The sequence below is a fragment of the Camellia sinensis genome, chromosome 2 (genome assembly GCF_055761805.1).
Source record: "Camellia sinensis isolate YWXY chromosome 2, ASM5576180v1, whole genome shotgun sequence".
Lineage (NCBI taxonomy): Eukaryota > Viridiplantae > Streptophyta > Magnoliopsida > Ericales > Theaceae > Camellia > Camellia sinensis.
In genome coordinates, this window is record NC_138962.1 from 203,756,916 (window position 1) to 203,780,886 (window position 23,971).

The window sequence follows — 23,971 nt, forward strand, 5'->3', positions numbered from 1 at the left end:
ATTTCAAAATATTACGATTTTAATTTTTTAAATTTTAAAATATTTTTTAAAAATAAATTCAAATTCTATTTTATAAAAATATTTTTAAATATTTTAATTTTTTTGTTATTTATTTGATTACGATTTGAGTGTGGAGTTGTGAAAGTAATATGGAGTTTCTAGTTATGTATTTGGTTATGAGTTTTAAAAATAATTTCTTAATTGATTTTTGTTTTATGTGTTATGTGTTTAGTTACGATTTGAGTATATACTTGTTTTTAAATTTAAAATATTAACATTTTAAATTATTTAAATTTTTTTGAATATTTAAATTATTTAAATTTTTACGATTTAAATTTTTTGAATATTTATTTGGAAAAATTGGCCTAAGGTCCCTCCTCTACTTTTGATATGAGGAGAGGTCCTTTATAATATGTTTTGATGGCTAAGGTCCCTCAAATTTATTTTAGGTTATAAAGTACCTAAATTACCCTTCCTTTATAACATAAATTTGTTTGAATATTATATTGTTGACTTAACTGATAGATTTTGGAAACCGAATTTGAAGTGGAGATTTTGTCGGAGTTTTCGTCGGAGATTTCAGTGGAGATTTTATGGTGGAGATTTCGTCGGAGATTTCAGTGGAGTTGACGAGAAAGATTGCTACGATCGTGTAGATTTCGTTGGAGATTTCATCGGAGATTTCAGTGGTGTGATAGTGTGTTGATCGCGTAGATTTTCAGTGGAGTTGAATCAGGTTTGTTTTCGATGGAGATACCACATGCATTTTGATTTTTGTTTTGAATTTTTGTTTAGAGAGAGGCCAGCTTGATAGAGTTGATTTTTATTTTTGGAATTAATTTTTTATTATTTGTTTTTTAATCAATTTGAAAGAGTGTTGACAGTGTGTTGATCGCGTAGGTTTTTGAGTTGAGTTGAATTAGGTTTGTTTTCGATTTAGATTCCAAATGGATTTTGATTTTTGTTTAGAGAGAGGCCAGCTTGATAGAGTTGATTTTTATTTTTGGAATTAATTTTTCATTCTTTGTTTTTTGATCAATTTCAGATAGTGTTACAGTGTAGGTGATTTTGATGTTTAGAGTTCATTTTTGGTGCTCTGTTTTTTATGAACATGCTGATGAATGATAAGTTGTGTTCTATGTTTTTTCAAACCAGAGAAATTTCATTTTCTGCACTATTGTTTGTGTAGTCCAGAGGAAATTATAAGTGCATATGGACATATTATTATAAGTTTGTAATGGAGATAGAATATGAGAAAGTGAATGTAAGTTCATAAATTTCTCTAGACTTGTATTTGTAGTTTAGAGAAAATTGTAAGTTTGTTACTCACTTTCAGTTTGTAGTTCAGAGAAAAGTATTTCTCTGGACTTGTATTCTATGTGATTTTTTTTCTATAATTGTGTTTAATAGTTAGCAGTAAATTTCTCTGTGATTCATTAAGTTTCTGTGATTTTGTTTTTTATCATCTTGAAGGTGAATATCAGTTTGTAGATGTCTTTGGAGTTTTATTTTAAGTTCAGAGAAAATTATAATTTTTAGAAATTTCTCTGGACATTTATGTTGTTCTTGTGAAGTGTTTCTGTGATTTTTTTTGTTGTTTTTTGTTTCAGTTTCAATGGACAGTGCAGTGTTGTTGCTGTGCAAATATGGGAATGATACTATTGTCATTAATGTTTCATGCGAATTGAATTTTGAGGAATTGGTTGGCATTTTGTGTAAAACATCTGAGAATTTGAAACCTGAAACTATGTGTATTTCATATTCTATTTTGGGCCATCCGAATTGTATGGTTCGAAATAATATTGATTTTCTGAATATGTTGAGGGTTGTTTGTGCAAGCGGTGTTGATATAGTTGATGTTTCAGTTAGTAGATGTAGTACTTTTGATGAAGAGGATGAAGTGGGGTCTAATTGGGTAGATGTTGTGGATGGTGAGTGTGATAGGCTGGTGGATGTTGAAAGGAATTCACTCTTTAAGTTTTGTTCTCACCAAGAAAAGGTGTTATTGTTGGCTAGTTGGCGGAATAATATTACGAGTGTTGGACAAAAGTTTGAGGGTGGTGTGGTTGAGTTCCGTACTTTTTTATGCAAGTATGCTATTGAGGTTGGTTTTCAGTTTACGTATGTTAAAAATGACAAGCTGAGGGTTACGGCAGAATGTGCATATAAGGAATCAAGGGGATGTATGTGGCGTGTACATGCTTCTGTTGAAAAAACAAATGGGTTCTTCTACATAAGGACTTTGAACAATGAACATACGTGTGGTGTGGCAGTTCGTATGAGTAAACATTCAAGGATGACTTCCAGCTTGGTTTCTGGGCTGATACTTGAAGAGGTAAGTGCAAAACCTTTAACTCGTCCAGTGGATGTTGTGAAAGAAATGAAAGACAAGTATGGGGTCTCAATTAGTTATAATTGTGGTTGGTTGAGTGTTGAAAAAGCAAAATGTAGTACATATGGGGATTCTTGTTTGTCATTTGATCAATTACGGTGGTATTTTGATGAGGCATTGAAGAACAATCCAGGGAGTCGTTTTGAGTTAGATTTTGAAGATAACAAGCGTTTCAAAAGAGTGTTTGTGGCTTTTCATGCATGCATTGTTGGTTTCAAATATTGTCGGTCATTGCTTTTTCTTGATAGAACATTTTTGAAAGGACGATACAAAGGAGTTATGCTTGCTGCAACGGGGAAAGATGGGAATGAAGGTAATTGTAAATATATCTATTTTTATCTAAGTATGTGAATTTTCTATACATGTAGGAATTGAGTGAATGTGAATTTTCTCTGGTTTTGGCCACTGTGTGGATTTTCTATTGTTGTGGCCACTGTGAGAATTTTTAATGGATTTTGGTCAGTGTATGAATTTTCTCTGGATGTTGTCATTGTGTGAATTGTATCTGTAGGTGGTCACTAAGTGAATTTTCTCTGTATATTATGATTGTGTGAATTTTCTCTGTAGCTGGTCACTAAGTCAATTTTCTCTGGATGTTGCCAATGTGTGAATTTTCTCTGGATGTTGGCAGTGTCAAACTTCTCTGGTTGTTTATTGTTCTATTTTTCTCTGTTGTTTTGTAGGTGGTCACTAAGTGAATTTTATCTGTATATTATAATTGTGTGAATTTTCTCTGTAGCTGGTCACTTATTCAATTTTCTCTGGATGTTGCCAATGTGTGAATTTTCTCTGGATGTTGGCAATGTCAAACTTCTCTGGTTGTTTATTGTTCTATTTTTCTCTGCATGTGTGTATCTAATATGCTTGTTCCTATTTGTTTTGTAGGTTTTTTTCCTGTAGCTTTTGCTGTTGTTGATGCTGAGAATAAAGACAATTGGTGTTGGTTTCTTGAACATTTATATGGAGTATTAGGATCAGAAAGGGTGATAAGTTTCATATCAGATCGACATTGTGGAATTGTGGAGGGAATTGCTAGGTTTTTTCCTAACTGCTTTCATGGATTTTGTCTGGAACATCTAAAGAGAAATTTGAGGGATAAGTTGTCATGTGGAAACACAAATTTGGTTAGGGAGACGATTGTGTCCAAGTTTTCAGAATGTGCATATGCTCCAACAAAGGCATCATTTCATTTCAAGTTAAATGAGTTAAAAAGTGAGGGAGGAGACATTGTGAGTGTTTTCTTGAGAAGTTTACCATATGAAAATTGGAGTGATGCATATTTTGCAGGGAAACGTTATGGTGAGATGTATTCAAATGTTGCTGAGTCATTCAATTCATGGATACGAGAAGCTCGGCACTTGCCAATAACAAATTTGGTGGACATGATACGGTTGCAAATCATGAATATGAGGTCTGATAGGAGGCTGCTCTCTAGTAAATGGAATAAAATTTTGTGTCCTCGTATGGATAGTGTGTTGGAGAAGTCTTTTTTGGACGGGAGGACATGGAATGTGAGTTTATCATCTGATAATGTCTTTGAAGTGCATTGTTTTTCTTCGGTTATGGTTGATCTTGGGTTGAGAACTTGTTCATGTCGAAAATGGGAAATAAATGGGTATCCATGTTAACATGCTGTTGCTGCAATTTTTAGGAGTGGAAAGAATTTAAATTCATTTGTTGAACCATTTTTTCATGCTGATATGTATCGTCAAGCATACTCCTTTTCGATTGGCCCAGTTCCAACTGTTGAAAAACCTGTGTGTAGCATTGAAGATGCTATGATTTTACCTCCATTGAGCAAGAGACCTGCTGGGAGGCCGAAGAAGAACAGAATTGCTTTTACTGGAGAGTTTAAAAGGGTGATTAAGTGTAGTCGTTGTGAGAGTATTGGTCACCATAATAAGAGGACATGCAAGGAACCTTTGTTAAATAGTTGAGGATTATACATTTTATTGATGGAATAATACATTTGATGATTACTTTGTGTATTTTGTTTTGTGAAATGTATTTTTTAGACAGTGTATATAATAATATCAATCAAATTCATCCAGAGAAATTTTTCAATATCAGTTAAAGTGTGTTTGTTGATATATACTATAGGCAGTGGTTTTGTAGTACCTGTCAAATTCATCTAGAGAAATTTTCCTATGGCAGAGAAAATTCTGTGTGTTGTGTTTTGAAGCTTCATATTCATCCACATAAATTTGACAATGGCAGACTAAAGTACTGTGTGGATTGTGTTTTTTGAATTTGATAATTGTTTTGTACTAACACAGTGCATTAGAGATTGAATAATCATATAGGCACCTTCTTTGGTGAGATATGAGTTAAATTTATCTGTAAATTTCTGGTAGCTTCATATCAGTCATTTCAAGAAATGTGCACAGCAGATAGAGCATACAAAAAATTATTGTACAACCAAGAAACAAAATCAAGCTCTTTTGGAATTTCTCTGAGTTGAGAATTTCTCTGGACCAGGGAAGAATTTCTCTGGACTCACTTCAACTCAGAAATTTGTGTCAAAGCCAGAGAAATTTTCCTCACCAACTCGGAGAAATTCCTCCTCTCCAAATCACTCAACCCAGAGAAATTCATAACTCAGAAATTCTATTCTCTCAAATTCATCCAGAGAAATTTTTCACCATCAGAGAAAACTATCTGGGCATTGTGTTCTGAAATTTGAAATTCATGCAATGAAATTTTTCAGTGGCAGATAAAATTACTGTGTGCTTTGTGTTTTGTTGAGTTTGATGATTGTTTTGTACGAACACAAAGTATTACAGATTACATGATCATATAGGCATCCCCTTGGGACGATACAAGTTAAATTTCTCTGTGAATTTCTGGTAGTTTATACCAGAGAAATTTCTGCAGACAATTTTCTCTGGCAGACAATTTTCTCTGTGAATAACAATAAAATATATATATATATATATATATGTATATATATATATATATTTAACCATCGATAGGTATGAAATTTACATTAGTCGAAATAAAAAAAAATTGAAATTTAGATTAGTCAAGAAAGGATATATACATATATGTCAAGGATCATCATTCCTTCAATGTATCAACAAGAAAGGATATATACATATATGTGAGACAATTTTCTCTGTGTGGATATGTACATTGTCTTCCTTTCACTAGTTTCACTATTACATTTGTGGTTCTTCTGGGGGTATTTCAATTGGTTCAGTCCATGACCGGCCAACTTCGGTCACAAATCTCTCTATGAGTTCTGCCCTCATCAACTTTATCTCTTGTGTGGACAATTTGGAGCTGATAGGTTCATGCTTGCTATATTGTTTCATTATATAGCAGACAAAGAGGCCACAATCCAGACTGCATACAAATTATAAGTATGGTTAGTTTTAAGAAACATGCAATTCAAATTATCTTATTTATAGATGTATGAAACTTACGAATCGCTTTCTTGTTGTGGAGCATTGTTGACATACTCAAAGTCATAACTTGTGTTTTGTGAGTTTATTAATTTGAAAGAGGGTTGTGATTGAGCGTCTCTTTTAAGGCAAGCTTTCAAAAAATTCTCCACGTAATCTTGCTGCAAAAAATTTTTTTTTTATATAACAGAGAAATTTACGGACAAGTCAATGGGATTCTATGAAAATTATCATCACATAAAGATGATGATGGATCAGAGAAATTTGCACTCGTTATCAATTGTTTTGCATCTTTGACATATTTGTCTTCTGCATCATCCCTCCTTGGCCTCAGTGAGTTGTAGAACCTCCATAAATTGTCTTGTTTGTCCAGGACAAGCAAGGTCCAGTGATTTCCATGTGTGGACTTCTCATTACCTCCAGTATTTATTGAGAAATGGAGGAACCTATAGTTCCTCCATGCTGTTTCAATATGATTGTCAAATAAGGACACTCGAAAAGTTTGATTTTCTGTCATCTTGATGAAATTCTGTGCTCAGAGAAAATCAAAAAATGGTTTTGTTATGACTAGTGACACAACTGACTTCAAGAAGTATATTAAGAATAGAAAGTAGAAAGTAAATTCCAAAGAAAATCAAATAAAATAGTAGTAACATACTAAGCACATGGATGTGAAAAAAAATGAGGTTGGTTGTTGTTTCTCTCTCATTTGGTCAGCCAAAAGGATCTCTCCATAGCCATCAATGACCTGAAAAATATGATTTATAATTGTAATATTGTTTTATAAAGGCTGATGGAACATTGTAGAGAAATGTTGATGAAAGGGAAAGACTTACATTGTTGGCAATTTCTTTTTGCTTTATGAGGTTTCCAATGTCTTCAAAGGTAATGATATTCAACTCACTTGTCCAAATTAAAGCTCTACAAGATGACAAAGAAGGGATTGAATTGTTGTTAATGCAACATAAGTTTGTAATTTGTTGTTTGTTGTGTTCTATTTTGTTTGTTGTACTTACTCAAGCCCAGACACATTTGATATGTGCTGCAAGATGTCTTTTATATGGTCTTTTATTAATCTTGAAATGGGAAGAGTTTGTGGAAAGACCCAAGATTTTCTGATGTTTATAGGTTGAGGCAAGACGTATGCATCAGCATCAAGCACTTCTTTGTCCTTCGTGCTTTGCTCAACTTGTTTTGCAGCTTGTTTTGAAGCTCTAGTCACTTTCGCAACTTTCGGATATTGGAATTCTGGATCATGCTACTTTTCCTTCCTTTCTTTTGCCTTTAAATTTTTTATCATTGAGGTTGGATCTTTTTTGACTGTAGACAGTGAAAATATTAGGAAAAGTGAAATTTCTCTGAAGCAACAGATGATATTTCAATATGTAAATTTATTTAATTCAATATTTTGCAGTTACCATAGAGTTTCTTCTTTTGTTTCGGTTGTTGTTTGTGTGGCATTTGCTCTTGTTGGGTTGTTGGTTGTTGTTCCACTTGCATTCCAACTATACACAGTGAAAATCAAACAAGCCCCAAAAATGAAATAAGAAAATATACAGAGAAATGAAATGAGCAGTAGAAATATAACTAATGTGTTCAGAGAGATATAACTTCCAGAGAAAATTACCAATGACAGAGAAAATTATAATAAACAGAAATTTCTCTGAGTTATGATGGCACAAGGACATAACTTTTTGTGGCTCAAGATTTTCACTGACCTTGTGGTTGAAGTTGTGTTGGTGTTCGGTATGGTTGTGTTGCTAGTTGGACGGATAGTTCTTGAACTTGTTCATGCAATTTAGCATTTTCAGTTTCAAGCTCCGAATTTGAACACCTCAATTGTTGAATTGTTTTTGTATCGTCTGCTTTTTCAACCTCCAACATCCTTAGTTTCATTCGGATTGTGCTTTCTTTTTCTTGAAGTTCTGAGTTATGTGATGTCAGTATTCTTATTGAAATATCATTTTCAGCAAGTAATTCAATCCAATTTCTGTCTTCTTCTTTTTTAGATTGAGATAGTGCCTTCAGTCTTTGACGTAGATCAGCAATTTGGGCATCCTTTGATTCCTCAAATTCTTCAGGCTGATGCATTGTTGAGCCACAAATGCCATCATGTTGTTGGTCCATCGGCTCATTATTTTCTTCTTCATCACTTTCATCCTTGTTCTCTTCTTCTTGTTCATCTTCATCTTCATCTTCTTGTTCACTGTCTTCTTCTTTCTGTTCATTTTGTTCTTTGTCTTCTGGTTCTATTTCTTCACTTTTTTCGCTGGTTTCTTCTTCTGTGCTGCTTGCTTGATGTTCTTGTCCATTGCTGGCTTCGTATTCTTCTGTGTTTCCTTTTGCTTGTTCATTCCCTCCATCTTCAGATGGATCTTGTAATGTCTCCTTGAATATGACAATTGCCTTTTTTAATTCTTTCTTCGTCTTTTTGCCAAAACAGAACTCCTCAGATGGGTTTTTGACGAGCTGCTTGTTATCAATCTGTAACAGGAGACTCTTTTATTAGAGAAATGTTACAAAATTCACTGAGAGAAAAAATTCAAATAAGGAAAATAAAATTCATCTAAATGATATTAATGGGAAACAAACTTCAGAGAAAATTGTATTGGGCCAGAGAAAATTAGAGACATGGAGTTAATTTTATGGGGCAGAGAAAATTATGAAACAAGCAACATAATTTAGATATCAGGGAAAATCAATCAAGGCATATAAGTTAATGTTTTACTATATTTGTGTCAGAGAAATTTGAATTCCAGTGAAAATTCATTAGAAGGGTAAAAATAAACAGTGTTTATCAAAGATGCAAGGCACACAAGTTATGGGCAGAGAAAATTACACACAAGGAGATAAAATTTGATGGGCCAGAGAAAATTATGTAACAAAGAACATAATTCATATATTAGAGAAAATCAATCAGGGCATATAAGTTAATGTGTTACAATTGTGGTCAGAGAAATTTGGATGGCAGAGAAAATTGATTACAATGGCAGAAATAGACCAGTGGTAAGCAAAGAAGAAAACATAAATTCATATTTCAGAGAAAATTAATCTTAATCAATCAATGCACAAGGAGGGAAACAAAGCAGTGGTCAGAGAAATTTTGAAATTTCACTGAGATTTCAGTAGCAATAGGAATCTAACCTATCGAGGTGCAAGAGAGTGGACTGGTGTCTTCTGTAGCTGTTTCGTCAAGGTTTGAAGGTTCCACTTGGCACATCTTGGGAAGTCTGTTGTGTTACTGTCTTCCGAGTCAATGATAGTTGCATGTTCACATAGCCAATACTGTGATGAAAATGAAATTAAATAAAATTTTGTAAACGCACAAATTTGTAAGTATGATAACTGTAAATTTGAATGGATATTATACTTACCAGCAATGCAATGACACATCCCGTAACTTTTTCTGGAGTTCTGTGCAATGTCATGATAGAATCAATCAATGTTGATGTGATTGCTTCCGGCCAATCATACTGTTTCATTGATTCAAGAGGTTCTACAAACTTTATAAAAACCCAACCTATTGAATTCCCACTTGTTGCAAAAAATAGGGTGAGACACAAGTACAATGTAACAATGATTGCTACATCTTTGAAGTCAGTTGGTTGCTTGCCTTTCATTGCTTTGACCAAGGCATTTTTAAGAACAGGACCAGTGAGCCTTGTGTCCTTTTGGAATCTTCTTCTGAGGAATGCAGATTTTGGCTTTTTAGAGTATCTTAATGACATGGCTCCTTTACCTCCTTCCAAACCAAAAATCAAGGTCATGTCATTTGTTGTAAAGGTCAGGTTCTTCTTCCCAACTGTGAATGCTTTTGTTTTTTCATTGTAACATTGGATTATGGCAACTACATCATCATCGGATTTCCTAGATTTCTTTGGATCCATCCTTCCAGTGGTTAGAGCTTGGATCAAATACCAGAATGGGGTCTCTTGAAGCTCTAGAAGATGTTTTGAACTGAATTTAAGTGTTTAAAAGAAGGAGACGACAGATGAGAGATTGGATCGGAATTGAATGCTGTAGTGAGCTCTCTTTCTGTGGAGTTTAACAGGTTTTTTCCCCCTTGAGCTTGAGTCTTTTGAAGTTGGGGTACTCATCTGGATGCTAGTTGCTTCATCAGCTTGGACTTGTGTGTTTTGGGAAGAGTTTGTGGTGTTTTAGTGCTGGTTTTTTATCTTAGATGATAAGAGGACTGAGAGAGTTGTTCTTTCTTGCTTTGTGTTTCTAGTGTTTTGCTACTAGTTTTTTATCCTAGTCCATAAGAAGACTGAGAGAGTTTCTGTTTTTTGCTTGGTGTTTCCGGTGTTTCGCTGCCTTTACGTTTTGCCATTTCTAGACAATGATTAAAGCATAGAGATGTCAACATTAAATCCCAGAGAAAAATGGACATGTCAGAGAAAATTACAGATAAGGGAGAAAATTGGAGATGCCAGAGAAAATTACAGATAAGGGAAAATTACAGAAAATTTGACATGCCAGAGAAAATTGGACATTAAAAATTAAATGTCAGAGAAAATCAACACAGCATCATAAACATGGGAGAGAAATTTTCAATAATTGTTTAAATTACAGATAGAAGTAAACATACCAGAGAAAATGGATGATAGAAAAAAGTAAACATGGCAAGTGAAAGAAAATTTCCATTCCACAATTAGCAAAGATAAAATAAACAAAGTAATGTAAACATGGCACTGAGAAGTACACCATATTGAAATCAAGAATTGAACAAAATAAACATACCAGAGAAAAATGCACATTCTGAAGAAAATTACACATTCTTGAGGAAATTTCCATTCCAGAGAAAATTTCAATTCATAATATTAAAATGCAAGAAAAATTTACATACACAACCAGAGAAAATTAACCATGATAGAGACACTCAAGGGAGGAAAGTGGTGCGATGTGGTCAGAGAAAATTATAAATACCAGAGAAACTTAGACAGGGGCAAGAGTGTAATAGACATTGCAGAGAAGGATACATATTCCAGAGAAATTTACAAAGCAGAGAAATTCAGAGACAAAATGACAGAAACATGTTCAAGAATAAGATCAAAATTCAGAGAAATAACTTTTTCTCAAAGTACATATGGCAGAGAAAATTCAAAGAAGAAACATTCATTCCAGTCCACAGTATTAAAATTCCAAAGAAAATTAAAAATGTCAAAGACACAAGGGAGGAAAGTGACGTGATGTGGTCAGAGAAAATTATAAATACCAGAGAAACTTAAGACACAGGCAAGAAAGCAATAGACATTCTAGATTAAGATAGACATTGCAATTAAAAATACATATTACAGAGAAATTTACGTAGCAGGAAAATTTATAGACAAAATTACAGAAACATGTTCAAGAATAAGATAAAAACACAAAAAATTGTTGTGAAAATAAACATGCCAGAGAAAATTGAAAGAAGAAAAGTACATTAATCAAAAATCAGAGAAATTCAAATGCCAGAGAAATTTAGAGATAAAATCACACAAACATGTTGAAGAATAAGTTCAAAATACACAGAAATAAATTTTTTCAAATTCAGGTAGCTTTTTATTACGAAATTGAAACCCTAATTTATGAAAGGTTATTATAAAATGCTATTAACTGTGTTTCCAGAGAAAATCTAGTTGTATTGTAGAAAAACTGACCAGAGTTAGGATGAAACTTGAATGACGAGCTGATATGGCCCGCGATGAAGATGCGACGTGACGAAGATGGACTGAGATGATGATGAGCAGTGAAAACGAAGCTTTAACCTAGGTCAGAGAAATTTGTGAGGAAGGAATGGGAATGATTTTTGGAGAAGATAACGAAGCTCTAATGTCGATGGTGCAGATGATGTTGAAACCTTAATTCTGCTGTTCTCCTTTTCGTGAAGATGCTGGATGTTTGGAATGTAACTGAGACGTCGGAATGAGTTTGTTTCTGTGTTGATTTTGGCGAGGGTATTTTCGTCCACAAAATAATTAAAAACGCGCGCCAAGTTGTTTCAGGGACGTGAGGCATCACTATCTTTTTGTGTGTCCTTTATCCTCTAAATTGTTATTATTAGGGAGCTTAAAAAAAATCTCCCTATTTATTTTAATTTTTTACTTATTAAATTTTTAGATTATTTAAATTATTTAAATATTTATGATTTAAATTTTTTGAATATTTATTTTGAAAAAAAAATATTTCCTTTGTAGTATTTTCAATTAAAAAATTGATTAATGCTATTTTCTGTTAATAATAAATTTTTTTAATTAAATTTAAAAAGAGCTTGATTATGAGTGTTGATCAAAATTTTCAACAGTGTGAAAGTAGTGTGATTTGTTATGAGTTATAACAATTTGAATTAAGTTTTGAAAACTATTTCCAAAACTCATAATCAAACAAATTTTCTTACTTCACATGTCAAATTAAACTTTCAAAATTCAATTCCACACTCAATTTAAAACTCAATTCAACACTCTATTCAAAAACCATAACCAAACAAATTTTCTACACTCAAATCATAATTCCACAACTCACACACTCAAAATACAACTCATACTCTCAAATCATATTTACAAAACTCTACCAAACGCAATCTTAATTTTTTTTTGATAATATAATTATTATATTTTAAAAATATTAATTTTTTAAAATTACTCTTTTGATAGCACATTTTTTTGGGAATGGTGATGCTACATAGACATAGGGCTGCTATTGTGACTAAGGCATAGATGCGATCTGTAGTAAGTCTGTGGGGACTTTTTCTGAGTCTTTTCGATAATCTGAATTGTGCATATTATAGGGTTCGTCGAGTATAGCATCTATATAAAAAATCAAGTAAATCAGAAATCCGTAACCCTATGATCAGATTGTTTTACAAAAATTACCGAAATAATGTTAACCGTTTATTTTTTTAAAAACAAATATACTCTTGTTATAAAGTTATAGATTTCCAATTAATTTAATTTTTTGCATGGATGATCTATTTAACAAACCCTACAATATGAACGGTTCAGATCATCAAAAAAGACTCGAAAAAATTCTACATGAGAGCACAACAGCACCCCCAGGTTCGGTGTTACATACACCAATTAGTATACTAACTACTGTATCAATACTAGTTATGACATTATATTATTAACCCCACTCAGTATACAAATTACAAATACCAAAAATCTCTTAAATTATGCCACATCATCAATTGGTATACTAATTAATATACTAATTGGTGCATATAACATTATTCTTTTGCGAATATCAATCGTCATAATTGTATTTATTATTATTATTAATGAATTTAAAAGAAGGGAAAAATAATAAATTTATATTATTTTATTCCTTATTTTTTAAAAAGGGACTAATATTTTGGAATAATGAAAAATAGAATAAGAAACTAATATTTTGGGACGGATAGAGTATATTTTTGGAGAAATTATATAATAAAAAAAATCTTGACCATTTTAATGAATTTTTAATTTTATCAATTTAAATCCCAAACTTTTGCTTTGTTTTTTATCTAAACTATTTGTCTATTTTTGTTAAGTAAAATCAATAGAAAAATTAGGATAAATTACAAACACACCCCTTGAGATTTACTTACAAATTATCCTCTGTGGTTTTAGAAATTACATTATGCTCTCTAAGGTTTCTAATTTCATACAAATAGATCCTTTTATTAATAATCATCAAGTTAATTAACAATTTTTAATAATATTAAAATCTTATTTTAATTAATAATTTAGATAATTTTATTATTGTATAAGTGAACAGTTAGAAATTTTACTTTTTCAATTAATTCTGTTAAATAAAAAATTCTGGCAGGAAGGTATTTTTTAATTTTCCAAACCATAATGGGCAATTCGTATTTTAAGCAAACCTCAAGGGATGTATTTGTAATTTATCCAAAAAATTAATATTTTCTTCATTAAACTCAATGAAAAATGGTATTTTAGACATTTTATGTATACTTACATTGAGTTTAATAATTAAAATATTTTTTATTTATTTTACTTAACAAAAATAGGCAAATGGTTTACATTGAAAGTAAATCAAAATATTAGAGTTTAAATTGATAAAATTAAAAATTTATTTTGTTACAAATCTCAAATCCTACTTCTTTTTTTTTTTTTGTGTGTGTGTGTGTGTAATTGTCCCTACTTTTTTATTGGGTTGATAATATTGGAAGGATAAATTGCTTTTTTTTTTTTCATTTTGGGAGAAACACATTAAAATGGCTAATTCAAAACTTTAAGATAGTGTTTAGTTCACTGTAATAAAATAAAATGATTATTTTATTAAAATATTCATTCTAATATTTGATTAGAAAAAAAAAAAAACAAATACATTACAAATGAAATATTCTTTCATCATTTTATGGAAATAGTCATTTTATAAGAAAACTTACCATTTCATTTCATCTCATTACAAGAAACCAAATAGAGTATAAGGTCATGTTTGTTTGGTGAATTAGGTTAGATGAGATTATTAGTGAGGGGATGGTTAATGAAGAGATTATTAATGTGTAGATTGTTAGTGAGGAGATTAGGTAAAAGTGTGTTTGTTTTGATGATATAGTGTGAGAAATGGTTAGTGTAGAGAGTAAAAAATTGAACCCCAAACTAAGTATGGACCCAAGCACTAAGATCGCCCTGAGAAGGCGACCAGGAATAAAAAAGAAGCGTGGGCCAAAGCCCAAGGGAAGTGGGCCAACAAGTGGGCCGAGGTAGGTCCGACCCACCAAGGCTCCACATGGACTCAGCGAGGAGAAATGCCCAAGTCAAGTTGCAAAGGCAACACTTGCAGCGGCGAAGTTGTTAAGGCACTTTGTCTCAGCGCTGCCATTCTAAGTATCTTCGGTGCCGCCGCCATTCCAAGTAATGTCGGTGTCATGATCATTTGGGGTTGCTGAGTGAAAGAGAAGACCGAGGCAACTAAGTCGTGGAGGCATTCTGTCGGCGCCGCCATCTCTAATATCTTCGGTCATGTTATCTGAACTTGTCATGGGAAATGACTGCCGCAGCAACTAAGTTGCAGAGGGAATATCCTACCAAGGTGATAGCAGCCTTTGGGAGAGACTTCCCTCTGCAAATAGAGGCTGATGCTTGGCGCCGATAGCAGGTCCCAAGGCATTACTAGCCTAGGGCTGATAGCAGGCCCCACGGTTTATTAACTTGACGCTAATAGCAAGCCCCAAGACTTACTGGTTAGAGCTGATAGCAGGTCCAGAAATACTAGTTTACCGCAGCAACCCTGTGAAGATGGAAGTAGGGTAGCCCAAACATGAGGGACTTCCTTCCCATTACCTAGGTCATGAGCCTGCCTTAGTCGCACAGGCAGGACTAAGGAAGCTCCCTTGGGCTTGGTACTAAGGCACAACATAGCTGATAACAGACTTGGCTGTGACCTTCTCCTTGGGAAGCTAGGGAGTTTGTGGTTAGGTGGCTAAGGGTGGAGGCTTCGCTGAGGTGGGCATGAACATAGTCTATAGCATACTAATGGAGTCCTGAGAATGCATGTATTGGTCAAATAGAACTGAAAAGGTAAGTGCAGTGGCAAGGTAGGTTCAGGCTGAAAAGGCAAGTGCAGAGGCAAACACTCCCGTTGCAATTGCACTTGCTGAGGCTCGAAAGGAAGTTGTAGCACCAAACACTCCCGTCGCAACTACACTTGCGGAGGCTCAAAAGGGTAGTTGCGGAGGCAAACAGATAGTACACAGTACATACAGAGGGACACGTGGCACCTCCAACCTAGTGGCTCAAGGCAGAATATTCCATGTGATCCCCTGGGACACATGTCTTCTCTTCATTTGGCCACTTGGTGTCCTCTTGGTACCAAGGAAAAGCCTATAAATATGACCCATTTCCCAAGGTTCAGAAGGAAGAATTTTAGGGATTTGGGAGAGATGCTGCCTAATTTGGTGCTGCCATACACTTTTTCTTGAGCCACTTGCTTCACCCTCACCCAGCTACACACTCTTCAACTCCTAGATAGTTGCTGCTACTCATTCTTTAACCACTTCGCCATTATTGGACCATTAGCATAGTTTTGCCTCTCTGATCACCTCTCTAATCTAAAACCCCCCTACATTTTCTAGCAACTCCACTAGGGAGGCTGCTTTGTTGATGGTTCATACCCGCAGTAGCTTCCACACTTCGCTGGAAAAAATGGCAGAAGATGAAGTTTAACAACTCCCACGGCAACAAGGCTCTTCCAATGGCGGAGTAGCACATGTGGAAGACCATGACCACAATGTTGTGATTAAGGCAGTTCAGTCACTTCAGGATACGCAGAAAGAGATCCTGACAGCTTTGCAAACTCTCACTGAGGCTATTATGGCCATGGCTTCTCGACCAGTTCCAGTGCAAGCACCTCCGCCTGTAGCAGTCTCAAACCTAGTGCCTAACTTGTTCCCTGAGGTTCGGGCTCTGATCCAGATGCCTTTGGTGGTACCTCAAGCGAATGGTACGGTCGTTGGTTCAGCTACCCATGAGCAGACTAGACCTTTCCAGCCCACTCACTTTGTTACTCTAGCCAATGTACATGCTATGCTCGAGCAAGAACGCAGCAAGAAGCAACTGCTATCTCTCCCAGACCCAGATGTGAAGCCCCCATACTCTCAAGAGATATTGACCATGCCCTACCCAACTGGGTTTACAATGCCAAAGTTTATTAAGTTTGATGGAAAACAAGGCAATGCTAGAGAACACGTGGTCAGGTTCATTGAAACTCTTGGTGTCCATGGTAGTGACCACTCTCTGCGCCTTCGGGAGTTCTCCAAACCACTTATTGAAAGAGCTTATAGTTGGTATGTAAACTTGGCTCCAAACTCGATCAAGAGTTGGGAGGAGATGGTGAACAAGTTCCACACGAAGTTCTTCCAAGTCTAGGAGAAAGTTATAACCCTCACACTTGGGCGAGACGTCCAAAAAGAAGGCGAAGATATACTGGATTATGTTAAGCGGTTCCAAGACAAGGCGATTGACTGTCATGAACTAGTGGATGAAGCTCACTTAGTCAGCATATGTGTGGAGGGTGCCATACGCGACTACAAGATTTTTTTGGTGAACCATAATCTATCTATCTTTTCAGCCTTGATTGAAGCAGCTAGAAATCTCAGTACCACTGGTCCTTTATACAGATCTTGTGATAGCCACCGCTACTCCCGCAGTAGTAGAGTTTCTGCGGTAACCTTCATAGGAGGGAGCCGCTCGCAAGCAGAGGCTTCGTCCTCTCGAAAGAGGAAGAGTTATGAAGACAGGAATCCATATCTTTGCAGCCTTGAGAATGTTAAGGCCTTGGTTAAAGAATGGGTCGTTGATGATGAACTTACTTTGCCTCCGGTTGATGTTACTCCAACCAAGAATGACAAAGAAAGCCCAGATTACTGTGTCTATCACAGAACCACCAGAGCCCTACCAGGGACTATTGGACGTTAAAAAATATCTTCAAAAAGAAAGTTGATACGAATGAGCTGAAGTTCAAAGATGCTGGTAATCGTGACGTACGAAAGGACCTTTATCCTAACCACAAGGAGATGGGGAAGAATGTACACATAATCAGCTACCTTGGGCCTGTACGTGATCAAGTGCACATGGCGTCCTACTATGATGAGTTAGAAGAAATTGCAACTGGCCAGCTCCCTAAAATAGCACCTGCAGAGGCGAAATTCGCAGAGGATACTCATACTCAAGCCTTGCAAAATTCTGTTAAGTTTCACACATTCTTTGACCAATTGGAGCTGAGCCAAGCCACCATGATGGAAGCAACAAAGGCTCTCATCAGCATATCTGAAGTGCACCATGCTGAAGTTATTGAGGCCAAGAAATATGTGCCTCGCGCGCAGCCAGGAAGATTATGGGGCCATTACCTTTTCAGAGGCAGACAGAGCATACCCATTTCCCTATAACTGTCCTCTTTTTGTCACAACTTATATCAATGATGTGGAGTGCAAGCGTGCTTTCCCTGGTGGTGGGGCGTCCATAAACATCATTACTACTGACACATTCGCAAAGGCTGGTATCCCAGAGTCTAGGATGGTTTGCCAACCCATCACTATAATGGGGTTTGGTGGTGAGAAGAATGTTACTAAGGGCTATATTGTAGCGGACTTAACAGTTGGTGAAATTCATTCCGTAACTAAGTTCTATGTAATTGAAGCAGATACAAATTATCACATGATACTTTGCAGAGCCTGGATGCACCGATATGGGGCTATCCCGTCCAGCTATCACCAATGTGTGAAGGCAAAGTTAGGAAAGCGCACGGTTACCATAAACGTGTCTAAAAAGCCATTCGGAGTGGAAGAGACACACTATTCGGTTGCAGTTTTCTTTACCAAGTTGTCAACGGATGAAGCTCCAAGGACTAGTGAAATTGCAAGGGTAAAATTGTCGAAGTGGGAAGATATTCGAGATGTAGAGGCTACTCCAGAAAGTAGTGGACAGAAAATGATCAGCAAATCCACAAGTCCTCTGCCCAAGATTGTCAAGGTGCGCGAGGGCGGCAAGACAGTTTACTACCTATGACAGTCTTGGGGGCTAAACTTCATTCCCTAGGAGGATGGCCCCGAGACAAATAAATGTGACGGACGTGAGTCCCAAGAAGGATTGGTGGAGACGCTTGAACCCATCCCTAAATGCATGCAAGATAGGGCCAAACCTCAGTAGCAGTACTCGTTGAGGTCAACCTCGGTGACTTACCTAGTGTCACGACCCAAACCCGCCCTTATGGGTTTAGTACCGTAACCGGCCAGTAATCCGTGGATTACCAAAGGCCTCTGAATAGATTAACAAATAGTAAGGGGCTGCGGAAGCAATAATACAACATAGACAAGGTCCAATGAGCTGTGATAACGTACATGGGACAGAAGATTATAAAACTTACAAATATATATATATATATATATAAACATGCCAGTCTAGATACACAGTATTTACAAAATATTTACAGAAGTGAACTCCCCCAAGATCTGACTGTACAGTGCTTACACAAAGACTAGCATGAAATACAAAAACAGCCTTGACGTTAGACTTCGGACGGAACCTCCTCGGGAGGCACTACGGTTGGCTGACCAAAAACGGTACAAAAGGGCGCCAATTCTGGCCCTGGTCATGTGCCGGCTCACCTACATACATAATATAAATTGTGAGCGAAAGCCCAGTGAATAATAACGGAGTAAAGGGGTTATATGAATGATGTCCAGCACAAGTTAGAATCCAGCATTTAAATCAGAGCATAATCAGACTTCAAAACAGAAATAGATTCATATACACTTTCATATTCAGATTTTGCATAAGATCATATGTGGTACACCCATTAGCTATCAGAACAGATTGGTCCAGAGACCCACATACATAGTTGGTACCAACGACCACAAGGGTCCATAACTTACGCGCAAGTAGCCATGGTATTGTTACCCCCAAGCAAGGGCCACGTATAGATTGGCCGCGGTATTGTTACCCCCGGGCGAGGGCTACATGCAGATTGGCCGTGGTATTGTTACCCCCGGGAGAGGGCTACATGCAGATTGGCTGCGGTATTGTTACCCCCGGGCGAGGGCCACGTGAACTAAGGGTGCCACAAATACTTTTCAGAAAATTGGACATTCATTCATTATTCATAAGATAGCATTTCAGAAAATAGATCATACCATATCAGTAAGAAAATACTTAAGTTAAACATAACTTTACAGAGTTATTACTCACAACAATTTGGTCGGCTCACTAGATGGTCAAATGGCTCTTCACTTGTTCTGAGGTGCGTGACCTACACGAACACGCATACAATTACCTGCTTAAAACACACGCTCGAGTTAGACGTAATGCACTGCGTTATTCTTAGTGTGTATTTAACTATTAACTTCATTATGGAGTCTTAAACATGGCCTAGGAACACCTAGAATGAAATGAGGATGCAAAAATGCCTTAGAAAATATTTTTCAAAACTTTGCTGAAACAGGGGTCCTGCTCGAGCGTGGAATTATACGCTCGAGCGTACATGCAGACAAAAGGAATCCGCTCGAGCGTAGACTACCCCGCTCGAGCGGACTGCAAGCTGCAGTAAAAGTGTTGGATGCAAGAAATTCACGCTTGATGGGCGCTCGATACCCGCTCGAGCGTGAGACACAAGTCCTAGCTCGAGTGTGAGTTACCCCGCTCGAGCGGACTAAAAACATAGGCAAAGTACTGGACACAAGAAATTACTGCTCGAGCGTCATTTAACCCGCTTGAGCGTACTTCATGAACCCAGTATGTACGTTCGAGCGTGGAGTTACCCGCTCGAGCGTGAATCCAAAATCTGGAATTTCCAGATTCGACCCTCAAACTCAAAACTCAACTCCAATGCATCAAATTCGATCCTTTTGGGCTAATTTTATGGAAAACACTTGTAAACTCATAATATGACATGTTTCAAAGATCAATTTGAGAATCAAAGCCCAAAGGTAGTTCAATTAAACACAATTTTCAAATAAACTTCAAGAACATGAGGAATATGTAACATGCATGAATTAATCAATCTCAAGGCTTCCAATTCATCCTCCTAAGAGCCAATTCTTTCAAAAACAAGATGAAATCATGGACTTCAACCAAAACGTAAACATGCATGCAAGAATTTCCATAAAAATAACTTTAAACTTCAAGGTATGCACATGCATGCATGAATTAATTAAGGTTCCTAGAATTCTAGCCCAATTAACACATAATCTCACCTATTTCATGTGTAAACAAGTTCTAGATGGCTCAAAGACAAGATCAAGGGATTGGGTTCTTACCTAAACACCTTAACTAAGCTCCACTAAGCAAAATTCTTGAGCTACTCAACAATTCTCTAAGGAATTTTGTTGAAATCAAATGTTCTCCTATCTCTAGCTCTAACCCACGGTTGGTCTCTTCAAAAGATGATGAAGTGGTGTGAAATAAGTCCCTAACAAGATGAAACAAGTAGCCCACTCACAATGGCAAAAGGGCAAATACCTATGTTCAATTAGTTTAACATTATTTAATCTGATGTAAACATTCCAAATCGAATTTAAATTAAATCTACCATAAAATCACATAAAATCTAACTAGTCTAAAACACTAATCAATTTCGAGATCGGGCGCCGATAAGGCTTTCAATTCGCAATTTAAAGTCGTGACATGAACAGATCATTTTACACCGAACAGATAGAAACACATACATAATACAATACATATGCAAATAAATCCCAAATCCTTCCTAAATTACTATTAAGCATAATTAATCATGAATTAGCATTAATCGGAGGTCGGGGTCATTACAGTCTTCCCCTCTTAAAAGAGTTTGGTCCTCTAAACTCAAATTACCTTCATTCTGAATCAGCATTGGGTCCAATGGAAACAATTCTGGATATCTCTTCATCATGTCTTCCTCGCTTTCCCAAGTTGCATAGGTTCCTCCGTGGTTTTGCCAATCAACTTTTACCAACGGTATTTCTTTATTTCTCAACCTTTTGATCCGGCGATTCACAATCTGGATAGGCCTTTCCTCGTAGGTGTAATTATCTTTCAAGAGTACATGTGTTGGCTCAATGACATGAAGTGGATCTCTCAAATATTCTCGAAGCATCGATATATGAAATACATTGTGCATATGCTCCATCACTGGGGGTAAGGCTACCTGGTATGATACTGGATTAATCTTTTCAAGAACTTCGTAAGGTCCAACATATCTTGGCGCCAATTTTCCCTTAACACCAAACCGAGTTTGACCCTTCATCGGGGTCACCTTTATGAACACGTGGTCCCCAACTTCATATTCCCTATCTCTTCTTCGGACATCGGCATAGCTTTTCTGCCGACTCTGTGCAGTTTTTAAGCATTCCTGAATCAGTTTCACTTTCTCGGTTGTTTTTTGCACAAGTTCTGGTCCCAACAATGGTCTATCACCTACTTCAGCCCAACATATCGGAGAACGACACTTTCTTCCATACAAAGCTTCATAAGGAGCCATTCCAATGCTTGAATGGTAACTGTTGTTGTACACAAATTTAGATAATGGAAAATAGGTTTCTCAATTCCCTTGGAGGTCTAACACATACATTCTGAGCATATCCTTCAAAGTTTGGTTCGTTCGTTCAGTTTGGCCATCTGTCTGTGGGTGATAAGCACTGCTCAGTCTCAATTCAGTCCCCAAAGCTTGTTGCAAACTCTGCCAAAATCTCGATACAAACTTTGAGTCCCTGTCAAACACAATAGACACTGACACTCCATGCAATCTCACAATCTCAGTCATACAGATATTGGCCAATTTATCAGCATTATAAATAGTTTTGACAGACAGAAAATGGGCAGACTTAGTTAAACGGTCAACTATAACCCAGATAGGGTCCATACCTCGGGAAGAATGAGACAATCCCACAATGAAGTCCATGGTAATGTGCTCCCATTTCCATTCCAGTATTGGGAGCAGTTGTAGCAAACCAGCGGGTCATTGATGCTCAGCTTTAACCTGTTGGCAATGTAGACATCTAGCCACAAAGTCTGTAATACTCTTTTTCATTCCAGGCCACCAAAAATTCTGTTCAAATTATGATACATCTTCGTGTTCCCCGGATGCATAGCAAACTTACTACTGTGAGCTTCGGTCATAACACGTTTCCTCAAATCATCACAATCGGGTACACAAAGACGGTTCTAAAATTTCAGCACATTATTCTCAAACACAAATCCTGGCCTTAGCTTCGAATCAAATTCCTCTATAATCTTTTTCAGGTACTCATTTTCACATTGTTTTTGTTTGATCTCATCAAGAATAGCAGGTTGAGCAGAAAAAGCAGATAATAGCCCATCTTGTTCTAGGTCATTTGGCAATTCTTCTCGGTTAGACAACAAACATGACAAACCTACACAGGATTTTCAGCTCAAGGCATCTGCTACGGTATTAGCCTTTCTTGGATGATACAAGATTTGTAGATCATAATCCTTGATTAACTCTAACCATCGCCTCTGTCTCATATTCAATTCCTTTTGGGTGAAGAAGTATTTCAAGCTCTTATGGTCTGTGTACACCTCGCAAGTTACCCCATACAAATAGTGGCACCATATTTTCAGAGCAAACACCACAGCTGCTAATTTAAGATCATATGTTGGGTAATTCTTTTCATGAGATCGAAGTTGTCTAGAACCATAGGCAATCACCCTTTCGTTTTGCATTAGTACGCACCCCAAGCCTTTATAAGAAGCATCACTGTACACTTGAAACCCATCAGTATCATTAGGCAAAGTTAAGATTGGTGCAATCACTAACCTGGTTTTTAACTCTTGGAAAGCTGCCTCCCTTTGTTCATTCCAGTCAAATGGCACATTTTTCTGAGTTAATTGAGTCAATGGCAGGGCAAGCTTGGAAAAGTCTTTCACAATCTCCTGTAGTAACCTGCAAGTCCCAGAAAACTTCGGACTTCTATCACATTTGTTGGTCTAGGCTAATCCACAACGTCTTCAATTTTTAGAGGGTCAACAGAAACTCCATCCTTGTTGATTACATGTCCCAAAAATGTCACACTGTCAAGCCAGAATTCACACTTGGACAATTTAGCATATAATTTCTTTTCTCTCAAAATCTGCAAGGTGGTTCTCACATGGTTCTCATGTTCATCCCTGTCTTTAGAATAAACCAGAATATCATCAATAAATACAACAATGAAATCATCCAGATATGATTTGAACACCCTATTCATTAGGTCTATGAAGGCTGCAGGTGCATTGGTCATCCCAAATGGCATCACTAAAAATTCGTAATGTCCATATCTAGTTCGGAATGTAGTTTTCTCTATGTCCTCAGTTCTAACCTTTAGTTGATGATACCTGGACCTGAGGTCAATTTTGGAAAACACTTGGGCACCCTGAAGTTGATCAAACAAGTCATCTATTAGGGGCAAAGGGTATTTGTTCTTGATAGTCACTTTATTTAGTTCCCGGTAGTCTATACACAATCTCAAAGATCTATCCTTCTTTTTGACAAACAAGACTGGAGCACCCCAAGGTGAAGTACTCGGACGGATAAATTTCTTGTCTAACAGTTCCTGAAGTTGGGTTTTCAATTCTTTCAGTTCAGAGATAGACATTCTATAGGGAGTCTTGGAAGTAGGTTGTGTCCCCGGAAGCACTTCAACAGTGAATTCAATCTCCCTATCAACTAATTCCCTAGGCAAGTCAGTGGGTGCTGGAAATTTGTGTTAATGCATATAATAAGA

General features: G+C 36.4%; 2 protein-coding genes and 1 long non-coding RNA gene across 3 annotated transcripts; 1 reads left to right on the forward strand and 2 right to left on the reverse strand.

Annotated features, from left to right (window-relative positions):
* The first annotated feature begins 2,632 nt into the window (after positions 1–2,632).
* On the forward strand, positions 2,633–4,020 carry LOC145819376 (uncharacterized). The gene is made up of 2 exons (XM_082913360.1): positions 2,633–2,705; positions 3,278–4,020. The coding sequence occupies exons 1-2, from the start codon at positions 2,672–2,674 to the stop codon at positions 4,018–4,020; spliced, it is 777 nt and encodes a 258-aa protein (XP_082769486.1). The 5' UTR covers positions 2,633–2,671.
* Positions 4,021–5,378: 1,358 nt separating this feature from the next.
* Positions 5,379–5,924, reverse strand: LOC145819794 (uncharacterized). The gene is made up of 2 exons (XR_014360569.1): positions 5,818–5,924; positions 5,379–5,737 (listed from the first exon to the last, which is right to left on the reverse strand). It is a non-coding gene; the product is annotated as an uncharacterized LOC145819794 (long non-coding RNA).
* Positions 5,925–6,454: 530 nt separating this feature from the next.
* Positions 6,455–14,724, reverse strand: LOC145819377 (uncharacterized). Its single transcript, XM_082913361.1, has 6 exons — positions 14,557–14,724; positions 7,515–8,280; positions 7,215–7,301; positions 6,813–7,116; positions 6,633–6,717; positions 6,455–6,544 (listed from the first exon to the last, which is right to left on the reverse strand). Exons 1-4 carry the CDS (start codon positions 14,722–14,724, stop codon positions 7,055–7,057), a joined length of 1,083 nt encoding a protein of 360 aa, XP_082769487.1. The 3' UTR covers positions 6,455–6,544; positions 6,633–6,717; positions 6,813–7,054.
* Positions 14,725–23,971: the final 9,247 nt, after the last annotated feature.